Raw genomic sequence first — 22,522 nt, 5'->3', positions numbered from 1 at the left:
GCACCCGACCAAATCGCATGCGATGCGATGCGATGCGATGCGATGGACCCGATTTTTCCATAGGATTCAATGTTAAAATGGACTGAGTCCATTTCAACATGGAATTCAATGGGAAAAGGGGTCCTTTTCATACCCCTACTATCCAAGTGGGCATGGAGTTGGATATAAACCTGTGGCGAGCGTAGCGAGCCACCGAGCCCGAAGCGTGGCGAGCGTAGCGAGCCCCGCGAGGGGACACAGAATACCGTCCCCTCGCGGGGCTCGCTTCGCTCGCCACGCTTCGGGCTCGGTGGCTCGCTACGCTCGCCACAGGTTTATATCCAACTCCATGCCCACTTGGATAGTAGGGGTATGAAAAGGACCCCTTTTTCCCATTGAATTCCATGTTAAAATGGACTCAGTCCATTTTAACATTGAATCCTATGGAAAAATCGGGTCATCGCATCGCATCGCATCGTATGCGATGCGATGCGATATCGCATCGCATCTGATTGTATGCCTTAACTTAAGGCATACAATCAAAAAATCGGCAGCCCAGATACTACATAAGTACCATTAGTGCGTTAACAAGGTCGTGTCACCCGTTAACCCCTTAGTTATCGGGAATTTTTTTAGATGCCTAACAAAAAACCCCATATGGACTGCCGGCAGGTTTACTTCGGGGAAAAATAAATAGCCCCCAATAAATAACCGCGGCCATCTGAATTCTCCCCTTAGTTCCTTATACATACATTTATTATACCTATAACTGTATCTTATAACAATTAATTGTAGCAGAATATTTGCGTTACTTTGGATTTTATTTGTAATTCGATTTTATATTCTTTATTTAATAGTAAAATGTAGTACTTGCAGAAGATATTACAGAATGTTGGCAAATGCTTGGTTGTGAGATTCGCTATTTAAAATTGAGCACCTTAACCCTTTGAGTGCCAAGTGAACTTGTCAAAATTGGTGTGAAAATTGCCAGGCAAACATTTTTTATTCATCACAATGACCTGTAATGTTACCTTATATGGGAAATAGAAACTTTTTTTTACGCATTTTTGTATTTGAATTTATATAACAAATGTGAGCGATGCTGGCATTTTTAGCAGATATTCTGAACATTGTTGAGATGTTGGCGCGCAAATGGTTAAGGTAATATCTTTCATATTCAGGGGTAGATGTATGAAGCAGTGATATGGGAGGAAAAGTGATAAAGTGCCTGGTACTTTATCCCTGACCAATCAGCTTTTTTAAACCCAGCCTGTAACTTAACAGCCAGGAGCTGATTGGCCGGTGATAACACTTCTCCTCCCTTATCACTGCTTCATACATCTGCCCCTCAGAGTAGAACCACTATGCAGATAAAGCACTACAGCCTGTATGTGTTTGAAGCACTTGTGGGCATCACAGATGAATCGATAATGCCAGCTGGCTGTAGGGCACCCCGCAGGACAGTGCACTACTTGATGTAACAATAACATATTCCAGGCTGAGAACAGCTGAACCAGTTACAGTCATAAATACATTCAACCCCATATGAAATGAAGTCCATTATAAATGTATGTCTCAGATTAGGGAAGTACACAAAGAAAAAGTCCTTTCTCTTAATTGCATATGTTTATTTTCTCACGGAATGATACACTTATAAACAACTAGTATGTTAATACTATGTTTTCCCTGAAGCAATACTGCAGCTACAGATTTGTGGAGTAGAATTAGGATGATGTTATTACATTATCAAAATGAGACTTACAAATATGACACCATAGCATACTTGCCTACTTTTGAAAACTAGTTTCAGGGACATTATGGTTGGTAGTGGAATTTTGCACAGTGCCCCATTGAGGGGGCGTGTCATGCTCCACCCAAAGGGTGTGTGTAGATCCATATATGGAGAGATTGTGAAAAGAGATTGTGAACGTAGCGCCTAGAAGCGTGGGTGTGTAATTTAAAAAGACATATCCAAATGTAGATGAGCCCCAAAGCAGTTAGGAAGAGATACTATACTTGGTTGTAAGCTCCTCCGAGCAGGGCCCTCTTCCCTCCTGTTGTCAAAGCCCTCTTCTCTTCACATTTCACTCACAGCTCTCCCATACTCAAACACTCAGTGACCATCTTCGTCCGCATACTGATCTCCATCATTGGCCTCAAGCCTCTAGTAGTATGTTGATTGAGTCCTCACTACTTATATTTAAGCAGTAATGTGTATTGAACTGTGACGCTCTTTACCTGTACTCTATTATTGTTATTTATTCAATGTAATGCCAAGTTATGTCTCCCTGTACTGCTCCTTTTGTACGGCACTGCGAAACACTTGTTTCGCCTTATAAATAAAATTATAATAATAATAACTTGCTAAAGTGCTGGGAAATGGTGCTTATAATGAAATGTAAATGTATCTCTCATTTCTTTTTCCCCCAAAATTGTAACAGTGTAATGTGGGCTAGGTGAAATGAGGGAGATTGCTAGACTAATGAGGGAGAAAGGGAGATTGCTGTTATTTCAGGGAGTCTTTTGAACAACCCTGTGATCTCTGTTTTCACTGTGACAGCCTTCCCCTACTTAAACCCTCGTTGCCGCTACATGACATTGACATGCTGCTTGGGTCCCAGATGTGTCAATTTTAGTGAGACACTCCCCCTTTTTGGGCACTGTCCTGCCATCACAACCATGTGCTGCAGTATTTCGCAGGGGTGGGGTCAGGGGTTTTGAGGCAGCCCAACTACTCAGAAAGCTTGACGAGCAACAGAGTGATCCGTTATCCAAAATGCCTCTGGTCCTGAACATTTTGGATAAGGGATACTCAACCTGTATAGCATTAAGACGAAAGCAATAAAAACACCTAATTTGTGCCGTTTCCCATATATACAAACAACAAGATGTTAAAGAAATGATAAAGTACAATAGCATGGTGTGGGGCTGCTCTGTCAGTAAACACCATGGTACTTGTTTCCTAGCACGGCGCCCATCGCATCGTATACCATAAGCCTTACAATGGTATGCGACGCGATGGCACCCGTGTGGGGGTGCTTTTAACATTGAAAGCACCCATTAGGTGCTTATACAATTAAAAATCGTATCGCATCACATGCGGCTATATGGCATGTAATGCGATACAATGCATAAGATGCCATACTATTGAAAATCGTGGGCGCGGTGCTAGGAAACAAGTACCAACACCCTTTCTGTGTAACATTCTCCTCGGTCAGGCAGTGAGATCAGACAGGCTCAGATACTGAAAGACACGCCCATGAAGGTGTGGCAGAGTGCTGAGGTAAGTATAGATGCCCACCCTGTATGTACTGCATCAGGGCCAGATGCTCTAACCTTCAAAAGTGATACAATGGAGCCAGCCAATCAGCTCCTACCTACCATGTCCCAGACTGTGTTTGAAAAATGGCAGGTAGGAGCTGATTGGTTGGTTATCACTCTCCATTCTATCACTTTTGAAGCTTAGTGCCTCTAGCCCTCAGTCTAGCACAGATGACAGATGGTCCTGGTGCAGGGACTAGCCAAATGACATCTGATGAGAATAAGGGAACGATTCAGAACTGGATGCAATGCCGATGTTTTACAAAGTGAAGCACTTTTTGCCCCCCTATTGGGTCATGCGTATTATTACTAAATTGCACACTGATAGAAAGGGAGCATTTGTGGGCAGTTATGGGGGAGTCGTGACTGAAATCATGGTTTGCAAAGAATGTTTAAGGCGCGTGATACAGTTGACGCCTTCGATCCCATATGCAGTTACAATGGCTCTGCGCTTCCATAGACCTACTCAGGAGGTCAATGTTTGACCAATGTAAATCTGGTGGTTTTGTCTATGGATGCCAGGGGCAGCTCAGTGATTCCTCAGCGGCCATCTCAATACAAATCCCAGCAGCTGCTCCATTTGTATATTTTTGCACAGCGGCTGTGTACAAATTCATACTGCGACGTCATTCATGTATATGAATGTCCTTTATATGGAAACCCTGTAACATTGGATTTGCAATAAAAAATTAAAAAAATAAAAAAAATCATAAAAGTATCTAATAAACATGTGGAAAATGGTTCACGTGAAACGGCAACAAATTATAGGGGGGAACTTGGAAGCAATGTTAAACAATGGTCCATGTTTGGCACTTGCGAAGTGTGAAAGACGCAGCTGGATAGAAAATGAATAGTTCCCTGAAATCCCGCCATTAGAATTCAGCGATTAAAATAAAAAAAACAAAAAACATTAGTTTACATTGGAAACATAATATATTTCTGTGTTCTTCCTGTAAGAGCTTCAAACACTTGAAAGTGATTAATAAAATTTACACAGCCAACACAATGTTCAACATCAAAGAGAGCCGCTGATCCGCGTGCGACTTGCAATGGGTTAGTGAAATTCTAATTACAGCAGCTGAAAGCAGACACGGCTTCCCTGTCTAATCACCTGTGCTTTGATTATTCAGCTGAGGGGGCATAAAATGATCCCGGCGTCCGCACACTGTATCTTGTCAGATGAGGTGCCGCCGATAACATATTCTTAGGTTTAGTCTGACACGTGTAACTCCATGTGGTGACACAATCCTACCCCGGCGAGCGCCGGAATAAACCTCTTTCAGGCAGCTCTAGTAAGCGGTCGATACTTTTAGCTACAACATAAAAAATGCTGGTTGCTATTGCCAAGTTACACGTTGGTTTGGGTCCGAATTCGGCCCCGTGTCCGATGGTGGGGGGTTTGCGCTTGCATGAATATGCGCGTGTGCAAACCCTGGAGCAAACACTCGCCGCGCCGTTTGCTCCAGAGGGGATGGGTGGGGGAGGGGCTGGAGCAGGACAACGCCCATCGATTTATGGGTGTAACCATGAAAACGCTGGGCGTTTCCCTGGGAACGCAGGCAGGTCGATGCCTGATATTCGGCGATCTGTGGCGGAAGTTTACACTGACTTATTACCAAAGGGAAGAGAAATTATTCGATGATCGGTGACCATCGAATGATTTCGCTCTACTTTGGCCGCATGCAAGGGGATGTGTTCTCATACACATTCCCACGCATGCTAGCGAGGGGATGCGGGCGGCACGGTGGGCCTGTGCATTCAGCGGGGAGGTGCTGATCTCTTCTCTAGGCTGTGTGTATACGCGGCCTAGAAGACAGGTTTGAATCAGGCCCAATTTTATAAGCGCCGCAGGATAGAGCAAACCGAAGGCTGATATTTCAAGCTCTTTTGAAGGAAAATGGCGATTTTGCCTGATCACGACAAAACTGTATGTGCCCGGTGTATGTCCCACATGGGCAATACAAATCTAGTAATCCCAGCTGTAACACACAGCAACCAAGAAGACTTAAAAAGCAGAAATCTGGATATGATAGAACAGTTGTGTGTTGTAAACTAAAGCAGCCTGATATACAGCATCTGCACTGTGCAGTCTACTAGGTAACAAGTAGAGATGTATCATGTCTGTTATGATTATGAACTCAGTTCCAGTGTCCATATCGCAGGCCAGGAGCTGATTGGCTGGTTGTTTATCGCTCTGCATTTTATTACTTTTGAAGCTTAGTACATCTGGACCACAGGGAGGTTTAAGCGACACGAAGCCAGGTGGCATTATTAATCTTGTGCAACTCTATAACACAAGCTTTCTTATGATCAAAACTGTCAGGCAACTGTCATTGATCTTTCCGCACTCCACCGCTGCAACTGCCAGATGTTCCATTAGGTAACTGGGATCGCGCCAAATGTGGACTGTGCAGCCACAAAAGTGCTATATAGCTAAAATCATTTTAAGACACTTTAAAAAATGATCTATGAAAACAAATGAATTAGCTGTAAACATAAAAAAGGGAGAAGCATATTTAAGGAGTGTTATTCTTTTTATCACTCGTTACTAGTCCTGAAATAATGCACCAACTAATTATCTCCTAACGATGTATTCACCTGTTGTATTTAGTACAGTGCTCTTCATTGGACTGCACATCTCATAAAGCTGGACCGGCAGTAAGACGCTGTTGTGTGCTTGGCATCTTTCAGGGATTGCTTTATCTCCACGGCAACAGATAGTTTTAAAGTCTATTTCCTTACAGGCTACAGCCTCGATTTACTAACTTTTACAATATTATTCCGAGTTAATCAATTCAAATAAAACACCAATCTACCCCTCTCCAAGTCACATGTATTGATAGGTACTTAAATCAATTTAAACTAGTAACAGCATCACTTTAGGGCAGTGGTTCCCAACCTGAGGTACTAGTACCCCTGGGGGTACTCTGCAGACCAGTTGGGGGTATTTGAAAATAATATTGGTAATGGCGGAAGATGAAAAAGTCTTTTGATGGCAGAAGAAGACCCATTGCTATGGAGAAGAACCATGTTGTGTCACTTATGGTTCTGTCTTCAGCGTCTCATTGTGCTTTGCCTGACCAGCAATCCAATGGGAGCTACCTGTGCTGCCCTCAGACATCAGCGATCATCTGCCCTGCACTGACACGGGTGGAAGAAGCAGGCGCATTAATCCTACAGGTGTAAGTGGGAACCCTGGAGACAGTACACAGCCAGCGGCCAGACCTGGAAGGGCACGATTCCTGTCCGCTACTCCTTAATATAAGGACATGCATAAGGATACACATAGCGCTCACTTCTACTCCACTCATAAGTACTGTCTATATTATAAATTGAGAGGAGGGGGGTACTCATCAATGAAAAGCCTAATCAAGGGGTACGGGAGAGAAAAAAGGTTGGGAACCACTGCTTTAGAGGGATGCTCAGGCAGCATGGGAAACCCAGAGATCTTCAATAGGACGACACGTCACCCTCAAAGAATCTTGAGAAATTAAAACAATACTATAGATCAGTGGTTCCCAACCTCGATCCTAAAGTACCCCCAACAGTTCATGTTTTCCAGGTCAGCCGTCAGGTGCACTCATTATTTACCGACACATTTTGAAAGAGCCACATGGTGAAGTTAATTATTTCACTCGCGATTCTGGTTCAGAGGGCCGCATCCGGCCCCAGTGCCGACTGGTGTCCATCACTATAGCTACCACAGAGTTGCCACAGACAAACAACATAAGGCAGATTCAAGTATCGCATTCATCGTTCAGTGGACATTGGCTAATATAAACTGCATCCATAAGTGGATATTTACACAGTTTAGCTCTGTCGTCAGGTATAAGGCTGCGTCTACACATTGCATTTTAGAAGGAAGCAGTTGAACAGGATCCTGTTTAGCAGGATGCCGGTTCCTCTGTCTACCAATTGTGTTTTAGCAGGATGCAGCAGCCTTGTGTACATATCCTCTTGCATAAGTATCCTGCTAAACAGCTTCTGTTCAACTACATCCTGCTAATCAGGTATAAGGCTGCGTCTACACATTGCATTTTAGAAGGAAGCAGTTGAACAGGATCCTGTTTAGCAGGATGCAGGTTCCTCTGTCTACACATTGTGTTTTAGCAGGATGCAGCAGCCTTGTGTACATATCCTCTTGCATAAGCATCGTGCTAAACAGCTTCTGTTCAACTACATCCTGCTAAACAGCTCCTGCTCAACTGCATCCTGCTAAACAGCTCCTGCTCGACTGCATCCTGCTAAACAGCTCCTGCTCGACTGCATCCTGCTAAACAGCTCCTGCTCGACTGCATCCTGCTAAACAGCTCCTGCTCGACTGCATCCTGCTAAACAGCTCCTGCTCGACTGCATCCTGCTAAACAGCTCCTGCTCGACTGCATCTTGCTAAACAGCTCCTGCTCGACTGCATCCTGCTAAACAGCTCCTGCTTGACTGCATCCTGCTAAAACGCAGTGTGTATACGCAGCCATAGATTTAAATATGCAGGCTCCTTGATGCCAAACAGGTCCCTTTATTATTTGATTAATCCACACTTGCAAGCCGGATCACTGTAATATTGCCTCTACTTTGTACCTATGTAGAGGCACTATTACATTGATCCGGCTTGCAAGTGTGGATTACTAAAATAATAAATTAATGAATAAAATAACAGACACTTCTTCCTGTTGCCAAACACATTAGAAATAAATCTGTTATGGAAAAAGAAAAAACAAACGAAAAACCCTATAGCCACTGTTATCAGGAAGTGTTCTAGGATAACTGAACTCTCCTGCACCCATTGTCCTTATGACACCTCTGCTACCTGCTGAATACTTGCAGGTGATGGGGCTATGACAGATAGACTTTTACTCTGTTAGAGATGTTGTATATTCTTACTATGGCAGCAAGCTGGTGATTCTTGGCAGGTGTTAGGTAATGAGGCCCCTCATCATGCAGGGGCAAACACAGGATTTCCAGAAAGTAGGTTCCAAATGCTTAACTCAGAAGGGTGGCCTTGTTGATCATGTAATGCAGTGTTTTTCAAACCACTGTGCCGTGGCACACTAGAAACATAGAAACATAGAATTTGACGGCAGATAAGAACCATTTGGCCCATCTAGTCTGCCCCTTTTTTTACCCTTCAGGTAAACTCAACCCTTTTTAATTCTTATTTATTTGTAGGCACTAGTGTGCCTTGAGCTGTTCTCTAGTGCCTCCAGATCTAGAGATGCCCAAACCAGTTTACAGCAGAACCACCAGTTCAACTTTTATTTACTGGTCTCTTCTTTTTATGTAAAGGGCCAATGTATTTTATTTTTGTTACCTGTGTGGACCAGTGTGATTGCTTTTTTTTATATGGGGGCCAATAGTTTTTTGTTTGTTTTTTCCCTGTGGGGGCCAATGTGTTTTGCCCTGTGGGGATCTCATGGTGTGCCTTGGCAATTTTAAAATCTTATTTTTGACAATTACGACAATATGTCCATCGTCTGTGCAATCACTGGGGAAGTGGACTGGATGGGCAGGTGGTCTACTCTCTTGTACGGAAAAATATTTAGTAGATATTCATGACGAGATGGCAAGTATGACCTACACTGAGTGAGGTTCATGAACATGAGGATCAGGGGGGCTCCAAGCGTATATTCCAACTGGAGATGGCCAAAGCTGGAGATTGGGACATGTGTAAGGGTGGGGTGGGGTATGTTAGGTCAACAACAGGAGGTCAACATTGATCATATCTACATGGATGACATGCCACCATAATGTCCCTGGTAGCCCAACGTTATTTACGTGGTCCCGGCAGATGTTGCAGCATGTGGGGCCATAACCACCCTAGTGATCTAGAGGTACTTTCCTGGTCCCGATGGCTACAGTGGCATGTGGATTCCAGTGCAGACCTCTAAGGAAGTGGTGGATTGGTAATTTACTCCTATCCCTAATCCCTAGTGCCTAAACCTAACCTTCCCGAAGGATTCCAAGACAGGTGACATTTCACATTGTGAACATGTCAACATTCTGAGGATGTGGACAAGGTGCCTGACAACACTTTGTACCATGTAACTCTGAACAATGTGAGTGGTTCCCATAAGGGATTAGTGTGGGTATTATAAGTGAGGGAGTAGATTTAACTGTATGAATTAGTTATTTAAGAGCAATTAAAGGTTTGAAAGCTGTGTAAGACTCATATTGGGCACAATAGGGAATTTCATAAGTGGGTACAGAAGTCTTATAGGTGGAAGTAAGAGGTGGTACCTAGGAGGTGAGGTGCATGTCAGCATGGATGGTGTAGTGGTTAGCATTACTGCCACACAGCACTGAGGTCATGGGTTTGATTCCCACCATGGCCTTAACTGTGTGGAGTTTGTATATTCTCCCCATACTTGCGTAGGTTTCCTCCGGGTACTCCGTTTTCAGTACTTATGTACTAACTGGGCTGCCGATTTTGAAATCGGGTCCATCGCATCGCATCGCATCCGACCATATCGCATGCGATGCGATGGACCCGATTTTTCCATAGGATTCAATGTTAAAATGGACTGAGTCCATTTTAACATGGAATTCAATGGGAAAAGGGGTCCTTTTCATACCCCTACTATCCAAGTGGGCATGGAGTTGGATATAAACCTGTGGCGAGCGCAGCGAGCCACCAAGCCCGAAGCGTGGCGAGCGTGGCGAGCCCCGCGAGGGGACACAGAATACCGTCCCCTCGCGGGGCTCGCTTCACTCGCCACGCTTCGGGCTCGGTGGCGAGCTACGCTCGCCACAGGTTTATATCCAACTCCATGCACACTTGGATAGTAGGGGTATGAAAAGGACCCCCTTTTCCCATTGAATTCCATGTTAAAATGGACTTAGTCCATTTTAACATTGAATCCTATGGAAAAATCGGGTCATCGCATCGCATGCGATATGGTCGTATGCGATGCGATATCGCATTGCATCTGATTGTATGCCTTAAGTTAAGGCATACAATCAAAAAATCGGCAGCCCAGATAATACATAAGTACCCCTTTTTCCTCCCACAATCCAAAAATATACTGGTAGGCTATTTGGTTCCCAACAAATTAACCCTAGAATGTCTGTGTGTGCGTGTACATGTGCTAGGGAATATAGATTGTAAGCTCCACTGGGGCAGGGACTGATGTGAATGTTTAAATATTCTCTGTAAAGAGCTGCGGAATATGTGTGCACTATATAAGAAACTGATAATAAATAATAAATAAACGTCAGACGTAATATTTCAGGAGAGTATGAGTTTGAAATAAGATTTAAGATGTATGAAGGGGTGATGGTGTTGAGGGCTTTTTAAAGGTGAGTCTTTTCATTTGAAATCTTGAGGATATGGGAAGCAAGCGTAGGGCAGATGAGCAGTATTTTAAATCAACTGAAATGAGGATAAATGTTTGCTGGGAATGCCAGATAGAGGTTTGTAATATTTAAGGAGAGGTACAGTAGGATAAAAAAAAAAATGAGGAAGCAATGAGAAAGCTTTAAGTCCATCCCCAGTTTTCCACTACCTATAGTCCGGTTCAGAGGAGTCAAAGTTAAAGATCATCACTGCCAAGAATTCCCTCCAATGCCCTATGTCAGGGGTGGCCAACCGGTCAGAGGTAAAGAGCCGAAAAATATCTGTAGTCAAGCTAAAGAGCCAACAACATGCGCGCGCCTTCGGCGCGCAAGCCAAAAAAGGGACGTGGTCTATTTGGACCCCTTGGGTGGGTGTGATACACATTTGCCTCCAATAGTGCAGTGCCATATATACATATGCCCCCAATAGTGCCAGATACACATATGCTCCCACAGTGCCAGGTATGCCCCCACGGTGCTGGGTATACCCCCACGGTGCCACATTATACCACACACTGTAATGCCCATTATAGAAAATGCCATAATGCCTGTTACACATAATTTTGTACTTTATAATGCCCGTTAAACATTATTCTGCATGCCGTAATGCCCGTTACACATTATTGCAAATGCCGTAATACCAGTTACACAAGGCCCCTTTCTGCTGATCACCTGTGTCCCAGGGTGTGTGCAGTGTGTTCTGCGACTGTGTCTCTGAAGGGGGTCTTAAAGGCCTACTGATGCCCCTGTGTGGCCTAGGTGGGTGCAAGGCCAAGATTGGTGGGTTTAGGGGGTGTTGGACAGGCGGGTTATCTAGGGTGCATCTACCTTACAGCCCGTGTCAGTTGCCGGCTCCTGCTGGTCACGCTCTGAAATCCCAGTCCTGGGTGCTGCTCCCCCGTCTGCAGGTTCAGGCTGTCAATCACCGCCGGGTAGTAAGGCTGCGGCCGGGGCCTCTTCTCTGCTGTCTCTCCCAGCGCAGGAAGTAGGCGCCGGACACTTCTTTCAGCAGCTCATGCACGGCCGGGTGCTGGGTGTCCGCTGCGGGTCACGCTCCTGCACTGCCGGGTCAGGTAGGCGCCCAGCTGCTCCCTACACTGCCGTGTATTGAGGTTCTGGGAGCGGTTCACACTGGGGAGGTTGGCGGCACCTCAGCTCTTCCTCTCAGCACCCGATCCACCACTCTCCTGCATGAGGTCCTGTCTCTGCCGATACACGCGGCCTCTCCGCACCGCCTGACGTCACCTCTCCCGCGCTCCTGCGCCATCAATCAGTCTGGGGTCAGGAGGGACGCTGCAGCGGGCCTGACAGTGAGCTCCCTCTTCCTGTCCTGCAGCAGCGGGTAATGGAGGGATGGGAGATGGGGACGGACGGTGGGTGGCGGGCAGCTGAGAGGGAGCAGGAGCCGCACATTAACAGGGGGAGAGCCGCATGCGGCTCGAGAGCCGCGGGTTGGCCACCCCTGCCCTATGTGCTTATGTGACATTACTTTAACGGTATAGTAGGTGCCAACAGAGACGGGTCTTTACTTATTCGGCCACACAAGTTGGCCTACAGAAAAACAGATGAGAGAAGTTTTCTTTTCTTTTATATGACATTGGAACCGTTGTGGCGATCGGCAAGTAAGCTCACTGTGGGCGGCCTGCATCGCCTGGGTTTAAACAAGCAAATTAAATAATGTGGAGTTTCTGTTATCCAATTTATCAGCTCCTCTGAAGATTGTGTTTTTGGGCAGGAGTCAGAAAAACTCACAAGTCGCTCATTCTAACTTACAAGTTACTCCTATTAATAACTTTGAGGAACTAAAACTGGAATTTTGCCAGGTTTTAGAGTTGTGCTTTTCTAAGACGGAGTCTGCAAAACGCGGAGAAGCTTAGCACGGCTAGTGATGCCTAGGAACTGCCGGAATTATTCAGCGGTGTGGCATTAAGCTGCTGAAATGGGCAGCGAAGCAGACGTCCATAAACACTGGCTGTCACCGTTAAGAAATTAGGCCCATTCAAGCAAGTGGGGATTACTATTAACTGTTTGTAATAACTTCACACAATATTAAAACAGGGGTATAAAAAAAAAAATCACACGGAAGGCTGGGAGAGAACTGCGAAGCGCACCAGTTGAGGAAAGTCAGTGAGCTGGCACAAACATTTCCACAACAGATGGATGCCGTGAATCAACCAGATTACATAACATTTGTTTTTCCTTATTCTGTGCTACACCACTCATATCCAAACCAGATACTGCAGTAACCATCCAACACAAATATCTGACAAATAATTAGCGCCTGAAGGACAATGATGTGATGAATTCCAGGCTTCCCGCGTTCTCAGAGGGAATCCCTAATGACCTCTACTATAAATTTGAATATAATGAGTTTCTCAGCTCTTATGGGAAGATTTATCAAACCTTTTCAAGAGGCCAAGTGGAGGCGTTGCCCATAGAAACCCATCAGATTCCCCAGCTATCATGTATCTAGTATACTAGTTAAAAGCCCGTCAAAATGATGATGACTTCTGCAATGTACTTTCACTTTGAGCTGTGACAGTTTTTATCCCACAAACTCTCCACCCCACCTCCAGTCCCTATCTGTTCCGGGTTAGGGTATAGATCAGGCATGTACAAACTAAGGACCTCCAGCTGTTGTGAAACTACAATTCCCATCATGCCCTTGCCACAGTTTTGCTAGCTAGCAGGGTTCACATGTCTAGACAAAGTCCCGGGGGAGCTGGGAAGCTAGGCTGGTGTGAAAGGGGTCAACCCAGGAGTGCCCAGGCATGATCCCGGGACCGAATTCCCTGTAAAGTTCTTGCATTTTCTGGTGTGAAAGGGGTATAATTTAGATTGTGTCCCAGTTATTAAAAGAGGTCCAGGAAGTCTCTAGTAATATAGTGCAGATTTTCCACTGATGCCAGTATGGGAACCTTTTTTTGGTAAAAGTTTTAATTCTTCAAGAAAATCCGGTACTTGTTTCCTAGCATGGCGCCCGTCGGGTCCCATCAGACCCGACCGACCCGATTTTTTCGGGGTTTAAAGACGTTCCCATACAATTTTAAAATCGGTCGCATCGCATGCCATTACAATGGCATGCGATGCGACGCGATTATACCCGATTTTACATTGTACAGTCACCCTGATGGCTGATTACAATGTAAAATCCCCCCCCAGACTAGATTTTAAATTGTATACCCACCATGATGGTTAATTAGTATGTGAAATGCCCCCCATTGTTAGCGCCACGCCACGATCAGTGCCAACCCGAAGCGTGGCGAGCGCAGCGAGCCCGCGCGGGGCGGCGGTACGCGTCCTCCGACCTTTTCATACTCCCAGTATCGACGTCGCCGTGGAGTTGATTTTATATAGTGTGGCGAGCCCGAAGTGTGGCGAGCGCAGCGAGCCCCGACGAGGGGCCGCGGAATACATGAGAAGTAATGCGGGGCTCGCTGCGCTAGCCACGCTTCGGGCTCGGTGGCTTGCTGCGCTCTCCACACTATATAGAATCATCTCCACGCCGACAAGGATAGTGGGGGAATGAAAAGGTCGGAGGATGCGTACCGCTGCACTCGCCACGCTTCGGGTTGGCGTAGATCGTGGCGTGACGTTAACAATGGGGGGGCATTTGACATAGTAATTACCCATCAGGGTGGGTATACAATGCAAAATCGGGTCTGGGGGGCATTTCACATAGGAATCAGCCATCAGGGTGGCTGTACAATTAAAAATCGGCACAAATCGGTCGCATCGCATGCGATCGGGTCACATGCGATGCGACCGATTTTACACACCCGATGCCATACAATCTACATCAGTGGCGCCATGCTAGGAAACAAGTACCGAAAATCCATTGAAATATGTCAGAAATGTGTACGAAGACTTGTCCTAAGTATGGAAGCTACAATAAATCTTTTATCACAGTCAATGTAACCGGAACCTTTATTTCTGAGTAACAGATGGGAAAACGGGGCACGGCTCAGGTGTGAAAGTACTGTTTTAAAGAAACAATTGTTTACTAAATAATTGGAATATGAGTTCTGGCATGTATATCAATATAGTTTGGCTAAAGATCAGCTGCGAGTTCCATGGAAAGTCACAAGTGGTCGAGAGTGGAAAAAATATTGGGAGCATTGGTGTGTTGAGTGGGCAACGTTGATTCATTATCACCCACAAGAACCAAAGCTGTATCATAAACGATTAAATATAGTGGAAAGGTACCTACCTTCACCGGAAGAGCCAGAAAGATCTATCACTACATATACTTTTCCTTCTGGTTCCAAGTCGATCTAAAAAATGAGCAAAAAAAACATATTTAGTTGTATAGTTTAAGGAACAAAAATACTTAAGACTAAAACACGCTGGGTTGGTTTATACAGTAATTACCTTTATGCCTCAATAACGTGTACATTTACAATATAATTCACTTTCTTATGTTGTGTATCTAATGTTACTTCTATTGTTATTGATAGGGCATGTCCGTACAAGAGGTCTCACCGGGACACATACTACCATTGGTGCTGCAGGCACTGTGCCGTCCTGCTTATGTTCTCTACTCAGACAGGGGTGATAAATGCAGCTTGGAGCTACAGAGAGAAAATTATGGAGACACCTTTCTCAGGCCATAACTTACCACAGATATCACTGCCATCTGAGCAGACAATGGAGAGATCAGCGTGCAGTATTAGCAACCTGGCTGGTTTCTCGCTACTGTGTTGATTTATCAAGCAGTGAAAAGACTAAAGGGGTTATTCAATCTGTGCCGATATTAACCGACACGGGAACTATCAGCACTCACCTAGGGCCAGATTCTCTAAGCTTCAAAAGTGATCAAATGGAGAGTGATAAACAGCCATCCAATCAGCCTGACATTTTTTAAACACAGTCTGTGACATGGCAGGTAGGAGCTGATTGGCTGGCTGTTTATCACTCTCCATTTTATCACTTTTGAAGCTTAGAGAATCTGGCCCCTAGTGTTTTTAAAAATTCGGATCCGACTGCCTTCAATGCAGTTGTTAACAGCAGCATGGAAGGTAGTCAAATCCAAATTTTTTAAAAGTCAGAACTGTTTTGTCGGAAATGACTGTCAATTGTCGAATTTCTGGCCGGTTACCGATAATCCGCATCTGTTTTCGGCAATCCGTGGACTTTCCAACACTCGACAGCCGGAGCATTGAATTCCGGCTGTCAAGTTACAGTTGGAAAAAACTAAAACGGAGTAAGTTGACTAAATTTAGAGTTTTTAGAAGTGAGATATGCTGACCATTGCAATGAATCAGATTTCAGCTATTATATGCTTGAAGGTGCTAGATAATGGGTAAGTAGAATCTGATTGAGCAACATCTCTCACTTTTAAAAACTCACACGTTAGTTAATGTACCCTCAATGCCCCGTACGCACTAAATGATGTGTGGCACCACAGATTTCATTAACGATATTGGCATTGCTAATATGAATTGAGCGATTTGCAGGTTAAATGCTGATTGATGTCATTCAGTGACTTCACCCGGAGCCCCGACGAACATGTAGTCACTGACGACATTGTCCCACTTGATTACGTGTTTAGACCATTGTGTTTATAGTGAACGATGTCGTGGGTACACACTGAACAATATGCACAAAGATATTGTTAATGACGTACCCAGCTAAAGGCGGGAGAAGTGGACTAGTGAGGAGTTTGTCTATAGCAGCGGTTCTCACACTGTGGGTCCTGACCCCTAAGTGGGTCCCGACCTTCTCAGCATGGGGTCGTGACTCCGTGTTGCTGACCATCAAGCTAATGCCTTTTCTAATCTCAGTCAGGGATTAAAGGAGTCTTAAAAATCTGTTGAATTGTATGTTATTTTAGACTCCTCCCATCATTTTGTGCCTCAACAATGCAGCCATGTATGTGCTGTCTGCTGACCACACATGTGATGTGATGACCTCTGCAGTAACTTGCTGGGGTCCTATATTTATTGTTATTGTCTGATGGGGTCCCAGAGCAAAATAGTTTGAAGACCCCTGGTCTATATCAACCAATCAGCACCTACCTATCATTTTAAAGAATGTACTTAATAAATGCTACTGAAATGCCCTCATCCATTTCTCCACTCTTTGCGCTGCTTGATACATCAAAACCTTTGTTTCCTTTAGTAAACAATTAGAGAAAATAGGCAAAACAAAGGAAAAGATCAGGCAATCGTGCGCTCAAAAGACAGCAGCTTAGGATCAGCAAACAATGAAGAACCACTTCATAAGCACATACAATACCAAAAAGGTGTTTGAAATTCCAGAGCGCTATCAGTAGGGGACCTTCCTCTTGGATATTTTTTGTGGTACCCAAAAAAAGAAGGAAAGAACCAATAGTGTAATATTGTTAACACTGTGAAAGACACATCTTTATTGATAGGAGGCTTTTAATCGTACCACAGGGATTGGTCTACTTAGTGGGTAGACAAATGCACTTGATTGGGGGGAATCTTATTTCCACCAAATGATCCGCTTTCTTTCAATACACACCAGGAACAAATGAAGCTCCAAGAGATGAGAGAAAAAAAATGATGGTGCAGTTTTAATTTTAACAAATAAAATTTACAATGGCACAAGAGGACTATAACAGAGGACCCTCACCAGATAGGTATGTCTACAGATGTAATTGTAGACAAACAGCGCATAATGATGTTACCACAGGCGTCCCTGGAATGCTGCTGGCGTGGTGTATCAGGCAAGGTCCACCGAAGTCCCCTTTTGTGGCACAGGTCACAGGCCAACCGGTTTCGATTCACAGAGAATCTTTTTCAAGGCGAGTGATATTACCAGTGCAATAGACTGGTTTAAATACCCCCTCTCGGGAGACACATAAAAATGACCTATTTCCAGACATGGATTCCACTAACCACTAAAATCCCCATCCCTCCCTTAGAAAGGAGCGGGGCATCAGCCACTCCATAACACATCTTAAAGTCATCCTTCTGCGCAGCTGTTTGTAGATCATTCAGCGTATAACGCCGGCGTCTAGATACTTCCGGTATCCCGTCCGATACCGGAAGCGAATGTGACGCTTTGCGTTCCATCTGAGGATTTCCGGCTTTAGTTGAAGGGGCTTGCGTTCCACTTGCAACGAAGTACAATTCCCGTACTAGATTATAATCGCGGGAGAGCGGTTGCCGTGGTAACCCGCTCATTTTAAAGTGGGATGTGCTTTTCTATTCATTGAAGCCAATATTGTCCTCGGAAATAAATAAATTTAAAAGGCATAATTAATACAAAAATACATGATAAAAATGGACACGCAATTTAATGGTATAAAAACGGGACATATAAAATATTAACTATAAGAACCATTTGGTTTCAAAATCCTTATTTAAACCATTAGGTATAAGCGTTTTATAGTTAAAAATCAACGACATCTCGGCTTTAGCCAATTTTTTTGTAAAATCACCACCTCTAATGTTAGGTAAAATTTTCTGCAATACATAAACATTTTTTATGTGCTTTGGATCACACTGGTGACAGGTTTTAAAATGAGCGGATAGTGCATGGACATCTAAACCTTTACGGATGTTTCTTAAATGTTCCCCGAGTCTAACCTTAAAGGGCCGTGTAGTTCTCCCCACATAAAATTTGGAGCAGGAACATTCAATTGTATAGACAATGTTGGATGAGTCCCCAAAAAAGACCAAATGGTCTTTTACCACGGACTTTACTTCGCAACACACAGAAGTAAAAAAGATTCTCAAGAAACATTGGGAATCCTACAAAAGGACCCTATAATAGGTGATAAGATCCCGAAAGAACCGAATATGATCTTCAGACGGGCTCCTAATCTTAAAAATAAGTTAGTGCAGAGCCTATGCCCCGCCTCCCCCAAAAAGAATGGTATATCGTCTAAGGGCTTCTACCGTTGTGGGGAGTGTATGGGGTGTAAGTGCATCCCCAATTCATTTGGGATGAAAATTGAAAACTTGGTGATTAATGATAAACCTTTTAAAATTAAGGATTTTGTAACATGCCACTCATCCAACATTGTCTATACAATTGAATGTTCCTGCTCCAAATTTTATGTGGGGAGAACTACACGGCCCTTTAAGGTTAGACTCGGGGAACATTTAAGAAACATCCGTAAAGGTTTAGATGTCCATGCACTATCCGCTCATTTTAAAACCTGTCACCAGTGTGATCCAAAGCACATAAAAAAATTTTATGTATTGCAGAAAATTTTACCTAACATTAGAGGTGGTGATTTTACAAAAAAATTGGCTAAAGCCGAGATGTCGTTGATTTTTAACTATAAAACGCTTATACCTAATGGTTTAAATAAGGATTTTGAAACCAAATGGTTCTTATAGTTAATATTTTATATGTCCCGTTTTTATACCATTAAATTGCGTGTCCATTTTTATCATGTATTTTTGGGTACTTGTTTCCTAGCACGGCCACAATCGGGAGTAATCGTGTACCTTAACTTAAGGTACACGATTACCCCCGATGGACCCGATTTCCTTTGAAATCAGGTCCATTTGGCCGGCTAGGATAAAATATCGGGGGCATCGCGTCGGTCGGGACCGTTAACAATGGTCCCGACGCGACCGACGCGATGCCCGCGATTTCCCCATAGGCTTCAATGTTAAAAAATATTTTAACATTGAAATTGTGTCGGGAAAGGTAAAATATCGGGGGCATCGCGTCGGTCGGGACCATTAACAATGGTCACGACGCGATGCCCCCGATTTTTCCATCGGGTTCAATGTTAAAATATTTTTTGACATTGAAATAGTGAAAAAATGTGAAAAATGTGAAATGGGCCAATATGACCCATTTCACATTATAGATGTCCGCGTCGTCACCCCACGATAGACGCCAACCCGAAGCGTGGCGAGCGCAGCGAGCCCGCGAGGGGCGGCGGTGCGCGTCCTCCGACCTTTTCATTCCCCTACTATCCACGTCGGCGTGGAGTTGAGAATAGAATAGTGTGGCGAGCGCAGCGAGCCACCGAGCCCGAAGCGTGGCGAACGCAGCGAGCCCCGCGAGGGGACGCGGATACCTTCACAGTTATACGCGTCCCCTCGCGGGCTTCACAGGTGTCCGTGGCGACGCGGACACCTGTGAAGTCCGCGAAGGGACGCGTTTACCTGTCAAGGTATCCGCGTCCCCTCGCGGGGCTAGCTGCGCTCGCCACGCTTCGGGCTCGGTGGCTCGCTGCGCTCGCCACACTATTCTATTCTCAACTCCACGCCGACGTGGATAGTAGGGGAATGAAAAGGTCGGAGGACGCGCACCGCCGCCCCTCGCGGGCTCGCTACGCTCCGGGTTGGCGTCTATCGTGGGGTGGGGTGTACGACGTTAAATTTGGGGGGGTTGGGAATATTTTACATTGAATTCAATGTAAAATCGGGTCCCAGGGACCCGATTTACATTTCATTAAAAAAAAAAAATCGGGTCCAAAATCGGTCGGTCGCGTCGATCGCATCGCATGCGACCAAATCGCATGCGATGCGATCGACCCGATTTTTCCGACACGACCACCCCGATGTAAATCGGTGTGGCCGTGCTAGGAAACAAGTACCTATTTTTGTATTAATTATGCCTTTTAAATTTATTTATTTCCGAGGACAATGTTGGCTTCAATGAATAGAAAAGCACATCCCACTTTAAAATGAGCGGGTTACCACGGCAACCGCTCTCCCGCGATTATAATCTAGTACGGGAATTGTACTTCGTTGCAAGTGGAACGCAAGCCCCTTCAACTAAAGCCGGAAATCCTCAGATGGAACGCAAAGCGTCACATCCGCTTCCGGTATCGGACGGGATACCGGAAGTATCTAGACGCCGGCGTTATACGCTGAATGATCTACAAACAGCTGCGCAGAAGGATGACTTCAAGATGTGTTATGGAGTGGCTGATGCCCCGCTCCTTTCTAAGGGAGGGATGGGGATTTTAGTGGTTAGTGGAATCCATGTCTGGAAATAGGTAATTTTTATGTGTCTCCCGAGAGGGGGTATTTAAACCAGTCTATTGCACTGGTAATATCACTCGCCTTGAAAAAGATTCTCTGTGAATCGAAACCGGTTGGCCTGTGACCTGTGCCACAAAAGGGGACTTCGGTGGACCTTGCCTGATACACCACGCCAGCAGCATTCCAGGGACGCCTGTGGTAACATCATTATGCACTGTTTGTCTACAATTACATCTGTAGACATACCTATCTGGTGAGGGTCCTCTGTTATAGTCCTCTTGTGCCATTGTAAATTTTATTTGTTAAAATTAAAACTGCACCATCATTTTTTTTCTCTCATCTCTTGGAGCTTCATTTGTTCCTGGTGTGTATTGAAAGAAAGCGGATCATTTGGTGGAAATAAGATTCCCCCCAATCAAGTGCATTTGTCTACCCACTAAGTAGACCAATCCCTGTGGTATGATTAAAAGCCTCCTATCAATAAAGATGTGTCTTTCACAGTGTTAACAATATTACACTATTGGTTCTTTCCTTCTTTTTTTGGGTACCACAAAAAATATCCAAGAGGAAGGTCCCCTACTGATAGCGCTCTGGAATTTCAAACACCTTTTTGGAATTAGAGAAAATACTCATGCAGACATTCTTTGAACCTTTGAGTGCCAACATCTCCGTGAGAGATGTTCGAAATATCTGCTAAAAATGCCAATGTCGCTCACATTTGTTATATAAATTCAAATAAAAAATGTTTTGTAAAAAATGATTACATTTCCTATAAAAAGGTAAACGTTACAGGTCATTATGATGAATATAAATGTTTGCTTGTCAATTATTTACACCTATTTTGACAAATTCACTTTGCACTCAACGGGTTAAGTAACCCACTCAAAGATAGAGAAGACAAGTGAAGAAGCTGCCTATAGCTACCAAATATAGCTACCAAATATTATTTATCAAGTACAGTCTATATAAAATGATTGCGAGATCCTGATAATTTGCTATGGGTAACAACTCCATCTGCACTCTTTAGAAGCATTGATCAATCTCCCACATAGTAAGGCAGCCATTTTGAACACTGAACCAAGATTAATTAGTATGTAGCCAATCATTTTAACTCTTCTTGATCAACAAATAAGCCGAACCGTCCCAACTGAATTCTGGTCAGTTTAGCTGCTGCTTCTATCCCACATCTGCAGCAAACATTTTACTACAACTAGGTTAATATCGGTACCTCAGAAATGATTTCCTAGCACAATACCTGCATTAAAAAACCTATTAAATATACTGTCGGAAACAATCTAAAACCAGTTGTCAAAACAGTGGAAATACTGAAGAATCTACTGGTTACTGCATGACTGCTGTTTCTATAATGTATTACTGTGTATTTATTAGTGGGAATTTCCTACATACTCCAGACATTCTTGCACTGAGGCAATAAACTAACATCACAGTTACTATTTTTAAGGTGAAATATATTAGTGAAAAGAGTAGTCACACACATACCACCCCCCCCCCCCCAACCGCCAAAAATAATAAAGTTCAAGAGACTCTCTGACACTAGTTCAATTACAACACAGCTATAGCTTAGCTGAGCTTCAAAGTACCCCATTAGTTGACCCTGTCCGCCGAAAGCACGTTGTGCTATAAAGACCCGGGAATCAGGACATGAGGCCTATTTTTTATTATTATTATAATTTTATTTATAAGGCGCCACAAGTGTTTCGCAGTGCCGTACAAAGGAACAATACAGGGAGACAAAACTTGGCATAACATTGAATAACAAAAGTAGAGTACAAATACAGAGCACCACAGTTCAATACACATTACAGCTTAAATATAAGTATTGAGGACTCAATCAACATACAACTAGAGGCTTGAGGCCAATGATGGAGATGGGTATGCAGACGAAGATGGTCACTGAGTGTTTGAGTATAGGAGAGCTGTGAGTGAAATGTGAAGAGAAGTGGGCTTTG

General features: G+C 44.2%; 1 protein-coding gene across 1 annotated transcript in view; it reads right to left on the bottom strand.

Annotated features, from left to right (window-relative positions):
- The window catches only part of PRKCE (protein kinase C epsilon), a 316,511-nt gene that overhangs the window by 181,063 nt on the left and 112,926 nt on the right, over positions 1–22,522 (bottom strand). The window contains exon 2 of the mRNA XM_083175726.1: positions 14,840–14,903. Coding sequence (XP_083031852.1) covers positions 14,840–14,903 — 64 coding nt within the window. The remainder of the gene's footprint in view (positions 1–14,839; positions 14,904–22,522) is intronic.

The sequence above is a fragment of the Crinia signifera genome, chromosome 3 (assembly GCF_055691185.1).
Source record: "Crinia signifera chromosome 3, ASM5569118v1, whole genome shotgun sequence".
NCBI lineage: Eukaryota > Metazoa > Chordata > Amphibia > Anura > Myobatrachidae > Crinia > Crinia signifera.
Note: the sequence above shows the minus strand (reverse complement) of the source record. Positions and strands in the feature narration are given on the sequence as shown.